The sequence below is a fragment of the Lonchura striata genome, chromosome 18, assembly GCF_046129695.1.
Source record: "Lonchura striata isolate bLonStr1 chromosome 18, bLonStr1.mat, whole genome shotgun sequence".
Classification (NCBI taxonomy): Eukaryota; Metazoa; Chordata; class Aves; order Passeriformes; family Estrildidae; genus Lonchura; species Lonchura striata.
The window spans coordinates 14,630,803-14,650,353 of record NC_134620.1 but is presented as its reverse complement, the minus strand read 5'-3'; the positions used below and the strand labels follow the sequence as shown (position 1 = coordinate 14,650,353).

At 45.0% G+C, this 19,551-nt stretch overlaps 1 protein-coding gene across 3 annotated transcripts in view; it reads left to right on the top strand.

The window, feature by feature from the left end:
• TMEM132D (transmembrane protein 132D) overlaps window positions 1–19,551 on the top strand; it is a 176,400-nt gene that overhangs the window by 40,693 nt on the left and 116,156 nt on the right. For all 3 annotated transcript variants that reach the window (XR_013340940.1, XM_077787272.1, XM_077787271.1), the window contains exon 2: window positions 1,478–2,366. Coding sequence is in view for 2 of the 3 variants with exons in the window: in XM_077787272.1 (XP_077643398.1) it covers window positions 1,478–2,366 (889 nt within the window). In the remaining variant the exon portion in view is untranslated. The remainder of the gene's footprint in view (window positions 1–1,477; window positions 2,367–19,551) is intronic.

The following is a 19,551-nucleotide window of genomic DNA, read 5'->3' as shown; positions in this document are numbered from 1 at the left end:
TGATTCTGTGGATTATCTTCTTTTAAGAAAGCAGATAGTTTTGCTTTTGCATCTAGAAAGTATTTTGCTTTTTTTAAAAACTTCAGTTTATTATGTTAGGGCCTGGAGACCCTAACCAAAATTCCAGCTTCAACATTTTTAGTGCTGCTCCTACATAAATAGTAAGATAAGTTCTATGTTTGGGGTCTACAGACAAAGGGTAAGGGGAAAGAAACAGTAATACCCTTTATTTTTTGGACGTAGAACAAGCAGCACAGGATAAGTGGCTTGTCTGAAGTTGGACAGAATGGGCTGCAGCACCTAAATGGAAGATTTGTGGTTAGGAGTAACAGTTTAGGCCACCACAGTATTCCTGAGCAAATAAGTGTTTAGGTCAGATGCTGAACAAAAAAATAAAAACTAGGAAAGCATTTGTGAATTGGAGCTTGAGAAACTGGGTTGTCTTTGGATACTGTCTCTGTTCCCTTTCTGAATAAGAGTAAGGATTTGAATTTGCTGTGGGGGAAAAAAAAAGGCAATTTATTTCATAATTAGGGTAGAAGATGTGAGCATAAAGGTCAGCTGTTCAAACAGGAAAGGTGACACTCTGTTTGCATCTGTATTTTTCAAGTGTTTGTATTTGTTCTTTGGGACTGCCAGTTCCTAGAAAGGATGCAGAGCTTTCCTGCTGCAGGTAACTGCTGGCTGGCAGAGTTAAAATAGGTGCCCTGCAGTGGGAAAGGCTCAGAGCCACTGGAAATGTTCTTTGTGTGCAGTGATGTACAGCCTCCAGATAATGCAGCTGGATGAGGGGACAGTGGAGGGCTAAGCAACAACAAATCCTGATGGTGATTTACAGAAAAACCCCTTTATTCATGGATAAAGTGAACTAGAAGAGACTGTAAATTGGATGCAAACACAACTCCTTTTGAACTCCTCACAGAGTGATGTAAAGGAGCTGTTGTGTAAATGGCTATTGTGCTAAATATTTTTAAAGTGAAATTCAACGTTGTGCAGGAAACCATTGAGAGTCCATGTATTGCTTGAGAATGCTGAGAAGGTTGAAGTGAACTCTGGGCAGTCTATTTGCAGCATTTGATGTAAACTCATTGCCTTGGATCCCTGCACAGGGGGAGCTTGCTGTAATGATCAGACTTTTCAGATGTGCCTGTGCAGTGATCTGGGGTTGAGGCGCTGACTGGGTCATTTTGTCTCCGATGACAAATGTTCATTGCAGTGGAGGTGTGACCTTTGGCATGTGTGAGCCTCCACAAGGTACTTCTTTTGATCTAGCTGTCACGCAGAATGTATCGTAGAACATCGTTTTCCAAGCTGATGAGATAAATCATTGTCTGCCAGGCCACCTCTGCATGGATTGATGAAGTTTATTGCCACTAATCCCAGCTGCAGCACTGTGCAGCCCTCAGAAAAGCCAGTGAGGTTCTATCACAGTCTGACTGGAAGATCTGATCTCTTAAACTCTCTTTCCTTCCAACAGTGAGCGAGAGCCGCGGGATCCTGGAGAGCATCCAGCGGTTTTCTCTGCTGCCCACGTACCTGCCGGTGACCTACCGCATCCACAACGCCGACGTGTCCTTCTTTCTTAAGGAGGCCAACCAGGATATCATGAGGAACTCCAGCCTGCAGTCCCGGGTGGAATCCTTTCTGATCTACAAATCCAAGAGTCCCCCCGTGTTAAATGCCAGCTACGGGCCTTTTTCCATCGAACAGGCGGTGCCCCAGGACTTAATGCTGTCCTCAAATCCCTTTGGCTCCGCCAACAAGTTCACGTACAACTGGAAGCTGCAGGCCTACATCCTGAGCCCCAAGATCTACCTGAGCAAGCCCAGGGTGCAGGTGCTGTTCTACGTGGTGGGCAGGGACTGGGATGAGCGCAGCCCCGCGGAGCGGCTGCCCTGCCTGCGCGTGTTCGCCTTCCGCGAGACGCGCGAGGTGCGCGGCAGCTGCCGCCTCGGGGGGGACCTGGGGCTCTGCGTGGCGCAGCTGGAGCTGCTGCCCGCCTGGTTCAGCCCTCCCACCGTGGTGGCTGGCCGCAAGAAGCAGATGGAGAGGTCCGAAGGGAGCCCCGTGGAGCTCTACTACTCCATCCAAGCGGGAGATGAGAGAGGGGAGTGCGCCAAGGAGGACGTCAGGAAAAGCAACGGGATCCGCTCGGGGCGCAACGACGTCGACGAGTCGGGACCTCCCCTGCAGAGGATTGGAAGTGTTTTCCTTTACCAGGCACATGCTGCCCCTTCTTTAACTGAAATGAGATTGGATAATAATATTGTCATCCAGTATGCACCAAAGACGGTCAAGCAAGGAGACATTCTGACTTTCCTTGTATCTGTTGCTGAAAACTCGACAGAAGATCAGTTCACGCTGAGGTAAGGCTGATTTCTTTGGTGCCTTTTTGTTTCTCTGCTCTTGGAAGTCACTTTCTCTGTGCAAATGGCCTAACAGTCCAGCAATTGCTACTCTCCATTTCTCATGTTGTTCAGTCTGGTATTTATATGAATTGTCCGAGATGTGATCTCGTGGAGTGAGAGAGGCCTTTTCCTGAAGTCATCCTTTAAGGAATTCTTGCAAAAATTGCAATGGTAGAGCTGGGACATATCTATGTACTAAGAGGAGATAACATCTAAATTTTTGAGAGCTGGAGTTTGCAGTTCTCCTAATCTCTCACTGGACTCATGTTGAGATTAATGAAGCTTAAATCCACGGAGTTATTTACAGGAAATGAGTGAGAATTGGGCATTTAAGTAGGAGTCACATGTTTCAGCATCTCTCCCCAGCTTGTTGTGAGCTCAGCTCTGTATTGCAGGTTTCTGAGGTTCCTAAGTATTATTGATCTGCCAAAACAATTTCTGAAAGGGGGAAACTGCCTGAGGGGTGGTGGCTGGTGTTTGGATGTGGCATCACGTGCCACATTGGTTCACCTCATTCTGTCCAAGCACTGAGCTGTGCCAGGGCCAGCTCCCTGTGAGCGCCAGCAGAATCCAAGCCAGACCAGTAAGGACTGGGCTGGGCCATGGAGCAGGTGTGTGTGCCTGCCTGAGGGACTGTCCAGCTGTCTCTTCTTTCCAAGCGTGCCCCTGTGTTCAGCACAGGGGCTGTGGGGCTGGTGCATGGGAAATCCGCGGCTGCAGAGATTATTCCATTTTTTATCCCTTCCCACTGGCTCGTGCCACCTCCTGAGCTGAAGGCAAGTGTCACACTGGCTTCTGGGCGTGAGACTGATTTGTCTCAGGTGTTGTCCTGGAAATGGTGGGTGCTGCCAAAGCTCCCAGAAGGTTCCTCCAAAACAGCAGGTGCACCGCAGGAGGGAGCAGTGAACTCCCCACTTGAACAAATGCCACAGGCTGGGAGCTGCATTCCCAAACAGCTGTGCTGAGCCCCAGCCACGCTTCGGAGCTGCCACCTAAGGAACCACAGCCTGGGGTGGTTTGAGACAAAACTCCTTTCTCTGGGGGCTGCACGTCTCCCATTCCAGGGCTGAAAGTGGGGCCAGGTTGGAAATGGAACATTCATGAGCTGCCTGGAGCAAGGAGAGCTCAGACTTGGCACCATGGGCCTCAGCAGTAAGAGCTCAGCCCAGCTATGGTTTTTCCCCCAGGGAGATCTGTGAGGGATTTCTGGGGAAAATAGCTTTCCCTAAAACTGGGACGTTTTCCCTTTGCCAGGTGTGTGATATATAAACTGAATAATGATGTATTAGCTGAATAGCCAGAGCACTTGGTTGCTGACTGAAGGGCAGTATTACTTTTTCATCTGGTGGAGGACAGACCCCTCTCCTCACCATATCAGTTTATCTCCTGAATCAGTCTAAGATTTGCTTCCTGAGCACTGATTCCAAGCCAGACAATCCAAGTTCCTCACAGCAAATGTTCAGGGATGTCTTTGTCTTTATTCTCTGTACTAAAGACTTAAAAGGGAAGTCTTTAATCATCAGCAGATATGGAAACTTCTACACTGGAAAATAGGTTTAAATATAAACATTAAAAACAATTAAGGTAAAAAATGTGTATTGTTTTTACTCTGTAAATGTAGAGTCTTAAGAGATCTCGCTTCAAAGCATCTCTATTTCCATGAGCTGTAATCCATTAAAAGTGGAGCTGGTTACAACCATGATAATTGTTACATATGGGTTTATAAAATTTTCAACACCTTGCTTTGTTTAAATTAGGATGAAAACACAGCACCTGAACTTTTAAAGGAATGCTTCTAAAATGAATTTTCTGGAACAAAAAGGAAAAGATGTGTTTGAATTGTAGCTTTTTATTTGGAGATCTAAGGTAGCATAAAACAAAATATAAGCTAAAAATAGGGAGTGAATATCAGTTCAAAATGAAAAGTGTGGCATTCTTGTCTTAGAAACAGCACTTCGGTGTTACCTCCAAAAAACAAACTTTTGTAACAACTTGCTGTTGCTCTCTTGAGTTTGATTTTTCTTGAGTTTGATTTCTCTTGACCTGCTTTTCTGGGAGTAGCTGGCTTTCAGTCTGTGCCCTGCTGCAGAGTCAGAGCATTTATAATGTTGTTGAACTGTGCTTCTGGGGAGCCATTCCAAATTTGGATCTGCTTACAGCGTCTCTGTGGGGTTTTTGGTTGGTGTTTTGGGGCAGAATTGTGGTTTCTGTGTTTGTCCCCCATGGCATGTTCTCCATCTATCTGGTCTCCTCTCATTCTGATCTTCTCCCTGATAGAGGAAAAGGTCTCTTCCCCCCTCCCCCAGTGTAACTCTTTTATGAACAAAATTAATTTTTATTGTGAACCAGTCTGTTATTTTTCCAAGTTCTGCCTTGAGTGGCAGCAAGATTTGGAATTATATTCATGAAGTGAGGCCTAGGGCTGCTGGCAAAATGCTTTTACCACTGCTTTTGCTCCAGTGGACTGGAAACTATGGCTTAACAGATGGAAAATATAGGATATACAGGTCAAAAATATAGGAACAGATATGCAAAACAGCCAAAAGTAAAAAATTACTCATCACTACTATCTTCTATTTTAGAACTATTGTGCCTAGAGTAAAACCTATCCTCTTTCTAATCTGAAATTGTCTCCAAGGGGAGTCTTCTAGAAATTCTGAATACTAAAAGATTTGGGGGAAGGTACCCTTGGTTTTTATCTTGTGCTGTTCTGCACAAGGGAAGATTTAGAGGCATGAATGTGGAACTGATGGACTGTTTTTAATTTTGGGAAAGAGTTGGACCATAAGAGCCAAGGCCTAGGTTTTGTTTTTTAATGAGCTAGGGAAATTAAAAATATTTGTCTTGACTCTGTATGAGTGTGAGAGATAGAGGAAAGGAAGGAGATAAAATATACATGATGGGTAAATATGGAATATTGCTGTAGCTTGAAAGCTTCAACTGGGCCTCAGGAAACTGAGGGATTTCTCAGCTTCATTCAGCACTTGCTTCCCCTTTTTCACCTTCCTTTCCTGTGCTGCTGGCCAGGGAAGGCTGAAGGCTCTCCTTCCTTCCCATCATGGGTGCTGAAAGTTTCACAGAAAATATTCCAGTCTGTCTTGTTCTGCTGCTTTTCTGCACTTTCATGGTGCAAGTATTGGAACCTGAAGTGAGATCTTTATTTGAAATGCTTTTGCTGAGAAAGGAAAACATGAAATATAATTTCATGTCAGTCCTTCCAAATGCTTTCAGTAATTAAAGCCTCAAAGCTCTGGTGTTACACAATTCCAATTTGTGTTTGCAGCAAGCCCCAGTTCCTGCTGGAATTAACTCTGTGCTGTTACAGACGTGGCAATCAGTGTGTGCAGGGGTGCCAGAGCTTCCCAAAGTCAGCAACAGGACTTCGCTGAATCCACACTGAAAATACAGTTCTTTGTTTATTGGGTTTTTTGTTTTGCTGGGCCTAATAAACATAACCTTCTGTTTTGTTTTAAAGTCAACAGGATTGATATTTTCTGCTTGCAACCTTTTAAATTTGTTTTCCTATTTCTGGAAATGAATCAGCAAAGAAATTAGAGAGCTAGAATTGCCTTAAGCTACTGAGTGTTAGGCCTGGATACATTCATGAGTGGAAAAACACAGCATCTTTTTTTCTTTTTACAGTTACTCAATTTCTAATTATACTTCATGAATCCTGTGTGAGGGAACAATTGAAGGTTGATATAGAAACTTGTAAACATCCAATACTGGAGAAAAGTAAAGGTTTTTGTACAAACTATCAATGCTACTTCTGCATTTGTGAACCCAAACTGGGGGTTGGACGTGTGTAGGTACCAGTTTTATAAACTACTGGGAAGCTTTGTGGCTTCCCTCTGGTATTTGTAATGATAATTGTGGGAATACTGGGACTGGTGTGAAACTGTGGTGGTGAATAAGCAGTACTTATTGATAGTTGGGAAGACTTTCCCCAAAAGACCCAAAGAGTTTATGTTACATGACCTTCTTATTCTCTGTTTTATCTAATAATCAATCGAGAATAATCCAGCAAACATGAAAAGGGCTGCATAAATACATGAGGGGAGCAGAGTCCAGATCATTAGCACTCAATTTATACAGCAAGAAAACTTGAACAAGGCTGGCATTTTATCAAATTACTTGGGTGTTCTTCTAGTGCTGGGCTAAATCAAATCTTATTCTTCATGCTGAGCTGAATCATATTTAAATAGCAGAAACAAGCAGTGATCAGGAAGGTTACCAGCCACATAAAACTCTGATAAAATGGGCTGTTCTTAGATTATGTGGCTATTTCATGGTACCCCAGCCCTGAACTTGTGCCTCCTCTGCCAGATTGAAAAGAATCCTATTGAACATTTGTTATTCCTCCTTCCATAGCTCTGGTGCTGTCAGTTAAAACATCCTATTCCACATTCTGGTTTAAAGAGCTTCTAAAGTTTTCTCATAACTGCATTTTTTCCCTCTTTTCTAACTGTGAGAGAAAAGGAACTTAAACTCCCAACAAAACCTAAATGTTTTCTTCTTTTGAAATACAACCTCTGCATTTCAGGTTTTCCACATCAGTCCTGATGTAAAAATAAAATTTAGGTAGGCAGGAGTTAGACACTGCAACCTAAGAAGATGAGAGTCCTGTGTGTTTATTGTTTTGTGGAAATAGCTGGTAATTTCTTTATTGTTTTGTGGTACTAGCTGATAATTTCTTTATTGTTTTGTGGAAATAACTGGTAATTTCTTTATTGTTTCATGGAAATAACTGTTCTTTCCCAACATGAGCTGGTTCAGAGGTGTTCCTGCAGTAGGGCTGGGTGGAATCAGCCTCTGCTGCTGCCTGGGCAGAGGTTCTCCAGCAGGCTCCTGGGGTCTTCTGCCGTGTTCAGCACACTGTGCAAGCAGGAATTAACTTTCATAGCCTGTTCATGAGCTAGTCAAGCAAATATAATTTATTCCATCTTCCGGATGGCAGAATAGCTTTCCTGCACTGCTAAGTGACTTGCTAATGGCCCAGAATCATCAGTGGCACTGTGGAGACAAGTGCCTGAGAACTATTGACTTCTAGGGCACTCTATTACCTCCTGTTGGACTTGCAGATTATATTAAGAAGAAAATAGTTCCTTCTGTTAAAATCATTCCAGTTAACATCCTCTGCCTTGAGAATCAGCTCACACTGCCTGAGCAGGTGTCAGAAAACTGAGAGACAGATCCAGCAAGCCCTTGCCCACACGAGTGGCCTTTGTGGCTGTGTTATTTTGGGTTTGTTGCACTCGAGGCTGGCCGTCCTCCTCTCAAAGCCATGGCAGAGGCTGAGCCAGCCTGGCTGAGGTGTGGCTGGAGCTGTGGGAGCAGTGCTGGGGTCTGGGACACTGCCTGACCCCTGGGGTCACTGTCCCAGGCACAGCAGGCAGGTTCCTTCTGCCTGGCCTGCTGAAAGGACCATGTTTGCCTCCTCTCCTGGTCACCTGGAGATGCAAACAGCAGGGAGCTCTTTGACTGCACTGCTTGGGTTTGCCCTGCTGCCTTGCTGATCAGCACTTCAGGATTACTGTTCTGCTGCACTCTGGTGACTCTGTGAGATTGGGCTTAGGGAAAGCTAGTTTTCCAATATAGCTCATTAATTTAGGGAGCTGAAGAGCATTAGCAGAAATCAATTTAACGTGGTTATAGCCAGGAAATACAGGTTTGGGTTGTTTTGTTGGTGGTTTGTTTGGAAAGAGGGAGGTTTGGGGTACCACAAATGCCCTGGTTTATGGAGTAGATGTCAGAAGTGTTGTTTTCTCCCCCCAGAACTGCCCAATTCTCGGTGAAGAGCACGTTAGCAGCTCCTTTGTATCAGAAATGAAGCAGTATGAGAGGTGCTGTCGGGCTGTGCTGGTGAAGGCAAGACAGATGGAGAGGGTGATTGGCAGTGGCAGGGTGTGACTGCCGGGTGTGCAGGTGCTGCTCCTGCCATCCATCACAGCCGAGGTGCCACAGGCTGGGACGTGCTCAGAGCCTGCCCAAGGGCAGGGGGTGCAGGTGTGTGAGCACAGAGCGGGCACCCAGGGCTGTGCTGGCACACGCCCCGGGACCTGCGCAGGGACTCCTCGTGCTTTAGCAGCATCCCACACCAGCATGTGCTGAGCATCTCCCCTCCAGCTCCTTGCCCTCCCGAGTTACTGCTGACAACTTTAGGAGCTCTTTTCTTATCTGTATTTTGGTGCCTGAATATGTAAAACTTTGGGTCAAAGAACTCTTCCTCTAATATTCTAGTAAAACATGAAATCTCATCCAGGTGAGGATTTTTCCTATTTCCAAAGTAATTCTAAAAATAAAGGCTAAGTACATTGAGGAATAAGATGTTTCATGAGAGGGAAAGTAATCTTCGATTTGAGATTATTGGAGTAGTTTGACTTTTCAAGTGTTGCTTTCACATTTTTAAGGATAACATTTATCCAGGATGAGCACACTCATATGAAATGCATCAGGCAATCTCAAAGTGCATTTTTGATCACAAAAACTGGAACATTACTTTCCTACTTCTAATGGTAAATCTGAGCCCTTTCAGATTTTAAGGCTATTGCTTAACCAGGACTGACAGATCCTTGTAACATCTGTGTAGAGCCCTGGTAATGAATTGTCTTGTCACTTTATCAGATGTCAGGCTGCGCAGCATCAGTCACTTTCCAGCAGGTTCCTCTCCCTGCCGGTGCCTCCTGGAGCCCTGAGCAGGGTTTCCCAGCCAGCAAGAGTCCCCAAGGCTGCCCCGAGCCCCGGCTCCTGCCCAGCTGTGTCTGTCCCTGCCTCTGTCCCCTGCGTGCTGCTGCTCTTGCACTGGCAATTCCCACTGCAGTGTTTGCTGCAGGGCTCCTTTGGGGCGGCTGCATCCCTGCCCCTTTCCCGTGGTGGGGAATTCCAGGGGGAATGGAGTGAAGGGAGCTGCTGTTACAGGATCAATGTTTCTGCTGGTTGAGCTCTTCAAGCCCATCACAAGGAATACCAATAGTAAGAGCCCGGGGTGGAGAGTTCATTGCACAGAGTAATTGATGTGTATTAGAGTAGATGGAATCTGATCTAAATCCACCACAACTTTAAATGGTGAAACTGAACCCTGGCAGTCAGTGCAGAGGTTTTGCCTTTGGGACATTAGGAGTGCACAGCCTGAGATGCTGGGCATGCTTGGATCCCCAAACTGACGGGGCTCTGGACACTTGGGGACGTCATGAGGAGCTCCATTGCTGAAGCAGATGATGATCCATTTGTGTGTAATATATTCAATAACAGGATTAGTGATCCATTTGTGTGCAATATATTCAATAACAGGATTAGTGATCCATTTGTGTGCAATATATTCAATGGCACAGGATTAGTGATCCATCTGTGTGTAATAGCACAGGATCAGTGATCCATCTGTGTGGAATATATCCAATAGCAAAAGATTAGTGATCCATTTGTGTGTAATAGCACAGGCTTAGTGATCCATCTGTGTGTTTTATATTCAATAGCACAGGTTCAGTGATCCATCTGTGTGAAATATATTCAATAGCACAGGATTAGTGATCCAGTTGTGTATAATAGCACAGGATTAGTGATCCATCTGTGTGTGATATATTCTTCATAAATCTTGAGATCTAATGCCTAAAAGCTCTGGAGGGTTTGGGTTTAAGGGTTGTCATCTTTTTGAGGAATTGCCTATTGCAAGTATTCATTAGTCAAGCTAACAGATGCTGAAAATGGCTTTAAATCACCTGCTGGGTTTTCCTTGCTTCTTTGCTTTGTATATTATTTTATTTCAGGGACAGGATTTCCTGCATATAGGTCCTGCACTTTTAGAGTTCATCTAGGAAGGCTTTTTTCCCTCTTCAGCTAGAAATGCTAATTGACTTGGATTTATCAAATAAAAATAAATGAATTCTGTGTTGGGAGACCCTTCCTGAACCATGCCTGTGCCCCAGATTTAGCAGAGACAGCAATTGCTTTGCCAGTCTGTCGATTGGAGCAATCTGTAAACAGTGAGAGAAAATGTCAGTCATCACCAGCTGAAGTCATTGTTTGTGGATGAGTTTGAACCCAAAATTGAACCCAGGAGGGGAGAGGCAATTTTGGGTGTTCCTACTGTTCTTCAGAGAGGTGTTCAGATAAACAGGGAGGGCCTGAAGGGGCTGGGCTGCAGCACCAGTGTGAGTTCTGGCAATAGTTTTGATTAATTTTCAAAATATTCAAAAAGCTTTCAAAAAACAACTTTTTTGTGACCATACAGATGTTCAGCCCTCACTGAAGCTTGATAAAGGAGCCGAGCTCTATGACTTGACATCTCTGCAGTGACTGGTGCTTTACTCTGGGTCCAGGCTGGCAAGTTCCAGGAATTTACTGCAACTTTCCCAATATCTCTTAATAATGAAGGAATGGTGGGAATTTCCTTTATTGTTTTGCTCTAGCTTCTTGACCCTTTTGTTAGCAGGAATATATTATTGTCTAAAAATTCCCAAAGTGAGATACCTGCAGAGAAAAGGTCTATGTGTGGCTTTGAGGTTGTGTAATAATTAGGTGGATAAAACAATTTGGAATGCCTGAAAAATCTCATTATTTAGCTGGAGATGTTTAGGCTTTCTTAACCACCCAGAGTTGGTGATATTTTTCAGCTGTGAGGGAAGATAGGAAGTGCTTGGCTGTGCACTTTTTGGGAAATAGACTTCAAATCTCAGTTTGAGAAGGCTTTAAAATAATAAGCACCATGGGCTTGCAAATGGCTGAACTAGGACCTAAGCGAATAAATAAGGTGGCTGCAGGGAAAGAACTGAAAGAGAAAAAGGAGGAGGGAAGAAAGAAGGGCATTCCCCCAGATAAATTAACATTGTGAAATAAGACACTTCTAAATGTATGCTAATGGCCTAAATGTTTCCATATTCAATTAAGTAATAAGTCCCGAGTTGGCAATAGGCTCCCAAAACATTCATTTACCAAGAGAAGGCTCCGCTGGGACAGCAGAGGCACCATAATGAACTGATGTGGGCAGTAAGACATGATAATGCCTACTTCAGAGGGAATTACTGCTGTCATAATGCAATTTACAACAAGAATTTACTTGGTAGAAGAGTTTTTTCTCTCTTCATTATGACAGTGTAATTATGATTCCAGTGGCTCAGAATAATTTTGAGAGGAATGAGTTAGCAAAGCTTTTGTACAGAGTGTTCTCAGGCACTTTGAGCACAGGACCAAGGGCACTTCTCTGTAAATAATGATCCCGTGGAAGGTCACGCAGGACAGCAGCCCACACGCAGCTGATCTCATCCTCCTCCTGTGCCCCACTCGATGGACTTCACGTGGCTTTTTCTGGCTGTGTATTTATTTATCAGCTTGGTTTCAAATCCCAGCCCAGTGCAGCACTAACAGGCTGTGCCACAGAACGTGCAGATGTTGATTTACAGATGCTGAGGCACCTGGGGGACAGCTGGTGTCACCTGCAGGGCTGGCCCGGGTGTGCAGCACTGCCTGGGCTGAGGCTGCTGTCCAGTGCCACTGGGAGCAGCCGAATTTTCCATCCCCCTTCTTCAGAGCCAGTGGCTCAATCCCTCTGGAATTTCCTTCAGAGCTGCATGGAGATGTAGTGCAGGATGCTTCCCGTGCCTGCTCAAAGCCACAAGCAATTTATTAACTTATTGTCTAGCTGACAGTTTGGCCGAGTGCATTTGAGCATGGAGATAATCCTTGATGTTCTGTGCCCCTCTGCTTGTGTTTGGGTTTTTGTCTGTGTTTTCAGGTCAGCCAGGCACTACTGGAATAACTGCTCTGAACAGACTCAGTGTTCCTTTGTTTTTCTTCCTCCATTGTCTTAGGAAAAGCTTGGCAGAGATTGCTGTGGCCTTGTCAGACAGAAACTGAGTGGCTGTAATGTGCTTTTTTCATTTCTCTGAGAGGCACCGAGAGATTGACTCCACATTTGCTACTTAAGACAGTGTTGGCAAAATCTTTTCCAATTATGGCAGACTTCTCATCTTCACAGGGTGGCAGATGTGGCTTTTTCTAGAAGCTGAGCTGGCTGTGCTGGAGTGGAGAGATGGCTCAGTGAAACCACGCTCTGCTCTGGTGAGGCACTCGGTTCCAGCCCAAGATGAAATTCTCAGTGGGATGCCAGTCCTTCCTGCACCCCTGTTTCAGTCTGGGGTGACAGATTCTCCCGGGGCAGGGATCAGGAAGCCACTCAGATCTCTGGGATCACTGATGGGAGCTTGTTCCAGGGCTGGCTGCAGCACCACACCCAGGTCAGGCACCAGAAACCCTGAAACCCTGCCAGGGACATCTCCTGCTGCCTCTGTGTCACTTGGAAAAATCTCAGTAGTCACAGATGTTCTTCAGAGGACTGTATGAACATGCTGCTGAATGTGCCAGGAAGCTTTGCAAAAACTAGAAATTATTAGTATGTGGTCATCTGAGGATTTGTGTTCCTTAACACTGAGTAAATGCTAAGGCAGAAAACATAGATAAAAACAGTTTTGCACTTGGAATATTGATTTTTATCTTTAGGTTTCATAGCGTTTTACAAAAAAATCTGTCTGTATTTTGCAGTCAAGTGAGCTGAAGCAAGAGGTGAGGCTGAATTGCCCGGTGTCCAGGAGAGTTGATCATTTCCCTTCAGTGCTGCCAGGACACCTCACAGCCCTGTTTGCTGCCAGGTTGTGGAGATAGGTCATGCAATACAAGGGAACAGCAAGGAATTTTTTCTCCTTTTGTGATTTAATAGACTCTTCTGCTCTGTCTGCCCTCTGAGGGAGCCAATAGATTTAATACCCAATTTCTCTCATCTGCTATCAGAATGCAAATGTGATGGCAGATGAATATGCTTTCAAGAATACTTAACCTAATGGGCATGTAAAGCCTGGTAATTACCAGTTGTTTGTCTCCTGGTGTGTAATGGTTTCAGTAATAGGCAGTGCCACACACCGAGATCTTGGTGTGGGCCAAATTCCAGTGCACTTCTCCTGCTCTTCCAGTGGAAACAAACAAAAAATGCAATGTCCTCATTGCATTGCTTCCATTTTCTGTACCCTGTGAGTACCAACTGGAATGCCAGGTAAGTAATCAAAATTTAGCATTCAATCCACCTTTGATCCAACACATGTAGCAACAGTGACAGAGTTTGTGTTGTATGTGCCACAGGCAGGAGTGGTGACAGAGCAAACAGGGCTTTGTGGCTGATAAAGGATTCATTCTGCAGTTCCTGACCCTCCCCAGCCCAACAAACAACAACAAACACAGCTCAAGGTGCATTGCTCTCTAATTTGACAACAATAATAAAAGATAAAAGCTGATAATGGAAACACCACAAAGCAGAAGCTGAGCCATCTTGCTCCCTAACTGCAGCGTGTTAAAGCCCCTGGGAACAATAAACTCTGGTGGCCTGAGCTGGGCTGGGAATAAACACAGCAGTTTGGGTTGTATTTCATGCTAGGTGTTGTCATTGAGTGCCAGTGTTGTGCCAACATGTTTTGAGGTTTTGTTTCTCTTCTGTGGGCTGGAATATTCCATCAGAGCTGAGATGTCCCTAAGCTGCTGTTCCCAATGGTCTGAATAATGAGCAGCTTTCTCCTGGGCTGAGGGGCAAGAGCCAGGCAGAGCTCACAGAGGCTGTGCCAGTGCCGGCTCCTTCTGATGTACTAAAATAGGAATATTGATCCAATATCGATATCTGGGATGGACAAAAACTCTTTAACATGGAAAGTGTATGTTTATTATAACAGCGGGCAGCACGTGGGATAATTCCCTAATGCACACTGCAAAAATCACAGGTCTTATAAAGCCTTTTTATTTGCAGAAGCCTTGAATATACAAAATATGAATGCATATTCATATCCCTGTCACTTCCTCTGCTCTGTATGTTAATTGGCAAAAAGGCCATTAAGCATGTGTAGTTCTGTTCCCTGAAATGAGTCGGGGGTCCATTTTGGGGAGGGGTCTCCAAAATGAAGAAGTAAAATAAGTCTTCCTCATTCTGACCTTTCTCTTTCCCATGCATATGGGACAAATGAATCCTGTAGTTTTCATGTGTTCAATGGGTTCCTCAAGTATGGGAAGTCTGCAAATGTTTTGTGTCCCTGAAATCTGTTTATCACATTCTGTTTTTCATGATAAGCACAGCTACCCAAACATAAAGCTGAGTGAATAGATCCTGGATATCTTATCTAGGATCCAGCTACTGTTAACTCTGAGCAGAGCCCGTTTGTCTACTTCTGCTAAGTCAGCAGCATCTAATTTAACCATCATCTTAACTTTCCGAAAATTCTCAATTCTTCAGAATTAATGTCTCGCTTCAGGGGCTGCAGGGCAGTTTGGGGCTCAGCCCGGGCACAGCTGGCTCCTGTGCAGGGTCACAGGTGTCAGCAGCTCCTGCAGCTCATGCTGGGTGCCAGCATTGGGGACAGCTCTGGGACAGCTCCGGTGCTGCTCCAGCACCAAAGCTGAGGCTTCCAGCCAGCTTCATCAAAGCCCAGGCTGCATTTTGGTTTTGTGCACGTTTCTGGGCACTGCAGCCTTCTACCTGGGCTGAGTGACAGTCTGAGAGGTGCAAAGTTCCTCCCCGGCCTTGAAAATGGGAAAGGGAAGCCAGAGCCATGGCTCAGCTGGAGCCTGGCCAGGGATGCTTCCAGGGGCTGCTAAATCTTGAAATCTTGAAATCCAGGCTGTCCTGCAGAGGGGCAGCAGAGAAATGAGGGGTTTTTCTGCAGGGGGACTGCCAGCTGCCTGCAGCTTCTCTGCGATGCAACAGGGACTCGTTCTGTCTAAAAGGAGCTGCAGAGTCTAATTGAGCCTGTAAATGTAACTCCCCCATCACTCTTAAAAGTTAGGTGCAGTAATCACGGATTTTTCAACTGAGCAATGGGAAGTTGAAAATGAGCTGCAAAATGTGTTTAAAAAGCTCTATTTTCTAAGTGATTAGCTCTCACTAAATCTGTGTGGCAGCATGTGATCAGTAACAAGCCCAGCTCTATTAGAGTACTCTTATTTATGACTGACCAATATAGACTCAGCTGTCATCACTTCACTCTTACAATCTGTTTCCTAAATAAAATCACAACTTAACCATATGCTTGACAGAATTATGTAGCAGCTTTAGTGTGTTTATTTTTCACTCTGCTGTATGCATCAGTCCTCACTCGGTTTGAAAGTCTGTTCTTTACTGCTGTTGTAAACTCAGCCGGGCCATTCATGCCCCGTGGGCATTAGAGAACAGCCATTCAGTCAGATTTGTCCGATGATGCTGCAGAGGAGGCAGCATTCAAAATCCTTGAGAGGTGCACTGCCCTTCCTTCAGAGCAATTATTGTTTAAAGGGTTGAGATTTAGAGAAAATTGTTTGATGTACCAGTCTCTTTTTTCCCCTGTTATTGGCAATCAATATTTCTTACGGGATGAACCAGGAGCAAGTTGTTCAGATATTGGGCTTCTCTTTGGTTTGGCCAGTGTAAAAACAGGCTGGGTCCCTGTGCCACAATCATTTATCTGTGGAGAATGTTATCAGCTGATTGGGGGAATTAAAACCTGGCCAGCTGCCCTACAGAGCTCAGCAAGCGACCAGTAAATCCTTGTGGTTCCTAGGGAAAGGTGGGCTTGAAGTCAAAACCCAGCCACAAACAGCGAGAGAAGACACGTGTATATATTTCAATCCCAATAAATCAGACTTTGTACGTGTCAGAACTGCTCTGTATTCCTTTGGAGCTGAGAACTGCAGCTATTAAGCCAAGAGAAGCGGTTGCCTGAGATCCCAATATAGACTCGGAGAGGGAAGTGGTGCAGCAGGCAGGTAGAGAATGGCACTCGGTGTGCCGGGCACCCACGCACACCTCGCACGTGGAGCTGCTGGGGAGAGCAGCTGAGCCCAGCCCAGCTGGCCTCGAGCATCCCCTTGCTCTGGGGCTTGGGGTTTTCCTTTTCCATTTCTCAGTCGTGGCTGGTGCCCTCAGAGCGTTTTCCAGCCCCTCCTGACTCTGCAGCCAGAGCCAGCTGAAGTGGTGCTGCGCTCCCCGGCTGCTGAGGAGCTCCCAGATTGGGTTCTGGAGAAGTGGAGGCTGCAGAGCTGGGGCTGGGATTCGTGGGGACTCTGGTGCTGAATGTTTTCAGTGACAGGGCAAGAGCTGATTGCTCTGCTTGGCAGGGCCAGCGGTGCAGGAAGTGAGGAACTCCATACACAGGCTTTTCTTCTCAGGATACCAATACATCTTTTCTAAATGAGAAATATTTTCAAATATTTAAAAATCGTTTAGAAGAATGTATAAATGTGTACCCTGCTGTTTGACAGAGACAGCTTGGAAAATGTTATTGACAACAGCACTGTTCTTCAGAGTTACAGTCTGCATTATAAACCTCAACAACAAATCAGGCTAAGTGGAGCCTGAGTTCATCAAATGCATCACAGCAGCACAAATAAATACATTACCAGAAATCCCTGGAATCCCCAAAACCTTCTACTTATGTGCCAGAATTAAATTAGTCACGTAGATCTTGTTTGGGTTCTGATATTAATACATGGTGGCTTTGAAGCACGACTCAAGTCTAGAGTTCTTCTACTTAGTGATAGGGAATTTAAAAATAGGTTTGTAAAGGGAAAGAGTAATTTGGTGAAGTGACAATAATTTCAGGATAACAAAATGCTTATCCATAACAGATAGTGCCATCTCCTCTCTGTTCCTTTGTGTACATTGAGTACACCCTGCTTTTTATCTTATGTAAATGATGAACTACCTTGCGCTGTCAGAAGTCGTACTTATCTTTACAAGCACTAATTAGTAACTACATGGCAAAGTCCTGTTTTTAATGGGCTGGAGAGAATGCAGTGGGGTTGGACAGCAGTGTTAGAACAGGTGCTTTCCTCTGCTGTGCCAGCTGCAGCCAGCCCAGGGCATCCTTCAGTGAGGGCAGAGCCCCAGGAGCTGCAGCAGTGATGCAGAGCCATGCAGAGCTGCAGGTGAGCCCTGCACAGCAAATCACAGCACACAGGCTTTCTTCTGGAGACAAGATTTTGGGGAGCTGCAGTCCCATAAGAAAGCTAACCCTGGTGCCTCTCAGGGTTTGAAAATACAGGATGCTTCCTGTCTCAGTGGGAAATTTATAAGCTCAATTATAAACCTTTGGTTTTGAGAAGATTTATTAAATTGTTCAGAAGTTTAATGAAAACAAAGTACGTTCTGGAAGTAATATGGCTTGAGATCTACAATGGATGCTGAAAGTGTTCCCAACCTTCAGTAAATCATACCAAATATTTTTAACTATCTGTCTAGAAATACTGAGCTGAGAAATAGACATAATAAATAATTTATTGTGCAGACCAGGAGCAAATATGTATATCACACCCTTTCATTTCCAAACACATCTTGCTGAGCAAAGCCATGTGGTTTAAAACAGCTTTGCAGTATTCCCCAGTGTCTCACAATCAACTGTGCAATGAACCTGAGCCCTCCTGAGTGAAATCCAGGGGCAGTTCCCAGCAAGAGCAGTGGCAGCTCTGCAGTCCAACACTCTCCAGCTCTGTTCTGCCAGTCCTGGAGCTGATTTTGGGAGGTGCTGCTCTCACATCAGCTCACAGGTGTTTGAAGAAGCTCCTGTTTGTTTCACTGGCAACAGCCAGAATTTCTGATAGATATTCTAAATAAGCCAGAAAGAAATTAATGGACTGAGAAGTTCCTAGATTATAAATAAATATGTCTTTATTGGGTGAATGCTGAGAGGAAAAGACCAGGAAGGAGACAAATGATGCTCAAGGACTGGAGATAGAATGGGGAGCTCTTTAGGGACAGAAATGGGAATGAGGCTTGCAAGTTTCTGGGCAGGCATGAACATGCAAAAGTGGGAGTTTTCTGTCTTTAGGGAAATGGGATTTGCGTTGTCCCTGAAAAACTGCGAAGGAATGCATTACAGAACTTGAGGATTGGTATAAAACTGAAAAAACCTCGTGGGAGCAGGGCTTGCATCTAGCCCAGGGCTGCTGTGGGCTGTGGGTGGCCAGCCTGTTTCTGGGCATGGCCCCAGCCAGACCTTGTTGGCACAGCTTTTCCAGCAGGGCACAGATCATTTCTGTAAATATTTCTTTCCAAGAAGCAGCACAGAAGGGCCCTTTTCCTCAGGCCTTGCTGGCAGCCTGCTCTGCATCCCTGGCACTCGCTCGCCATGGCATGGGGTGTGATCCCAGCTCCCCCAGAAGTGAGCGTGGCATTGTCACAGAGCGCGTGGCACCTTGGGGACAGAAGGGCTCATTTCCTCTGCTCCTTCTGCCCTGTTGCCACCAAAAAGCCCAAGAGGGGCAGGAGAGCGGGTGTGAGTGAGGAATTGCAGCAGCTTTCAAATACCCTCCTGTAGGCACTGGCTTGGAACCTCATCTGTGCCCTCGGGGAGTGCAGAGCCTGATGGGACTCGCAGCATCTCTGCTTTCCAAGTGGCTTCCCACAACATGAAACTTGTAGGAACATTTAAAGTCTCTTGCTGGAATGAATTCTGATCTGAATTATACCCAATTTCATTCAAATCAGACAGTGCAGAGGAGAGCTGGCAATTTGCATAGACACAGTAATTTGGAGAGGGCGTGCAGAAGAGCTTTTTAAAATCCACATGGAGTTCATGTCCTCAGTCGCTGAGCATGGGTAAAATCTAGGAAGTTCTGAATTCTAAGTCCTTTCCCCCCCCCGGCTCTCTTGTTTGCTCAAGTCCAATTATTCAGAACCAAAATATCGTATTATATCATGGACTAAACAGGCTCACTTTGCAGCTGTGTTGGGAAATGAAGGAGCATTTGAAAATGTGACTCTCATATTGCTGTATTATCATTAGTTTGAGTATGTGCTACAAATAACATTTTGAAGACCAGGTTTCCTTTTGACTTTGAAAGAGACATATGAATTATTGAAATAATGAGCTAAAGTCTTATTTTAAATTGCATTCTGTTACTTTAAATTATATTTTGCTATAAATTTCAGTTTTGTCTAATATTGCACTTAGCCATCTTTGGTTCTCAGCAGGTAATAGTCTTTTCCTGCATCACCACTATCAGTAGCAGCTTCAGATTTAATTAATTCCCCGTTCCAAGCACATCCCAAGGCAGTGCCATGGCACTGATCAGTCAGTGCATATCCAAATATGATAGTGCCTGTGATGAGCAGCAGCACACCCAGTGACCCACTTTCCTCCCACGT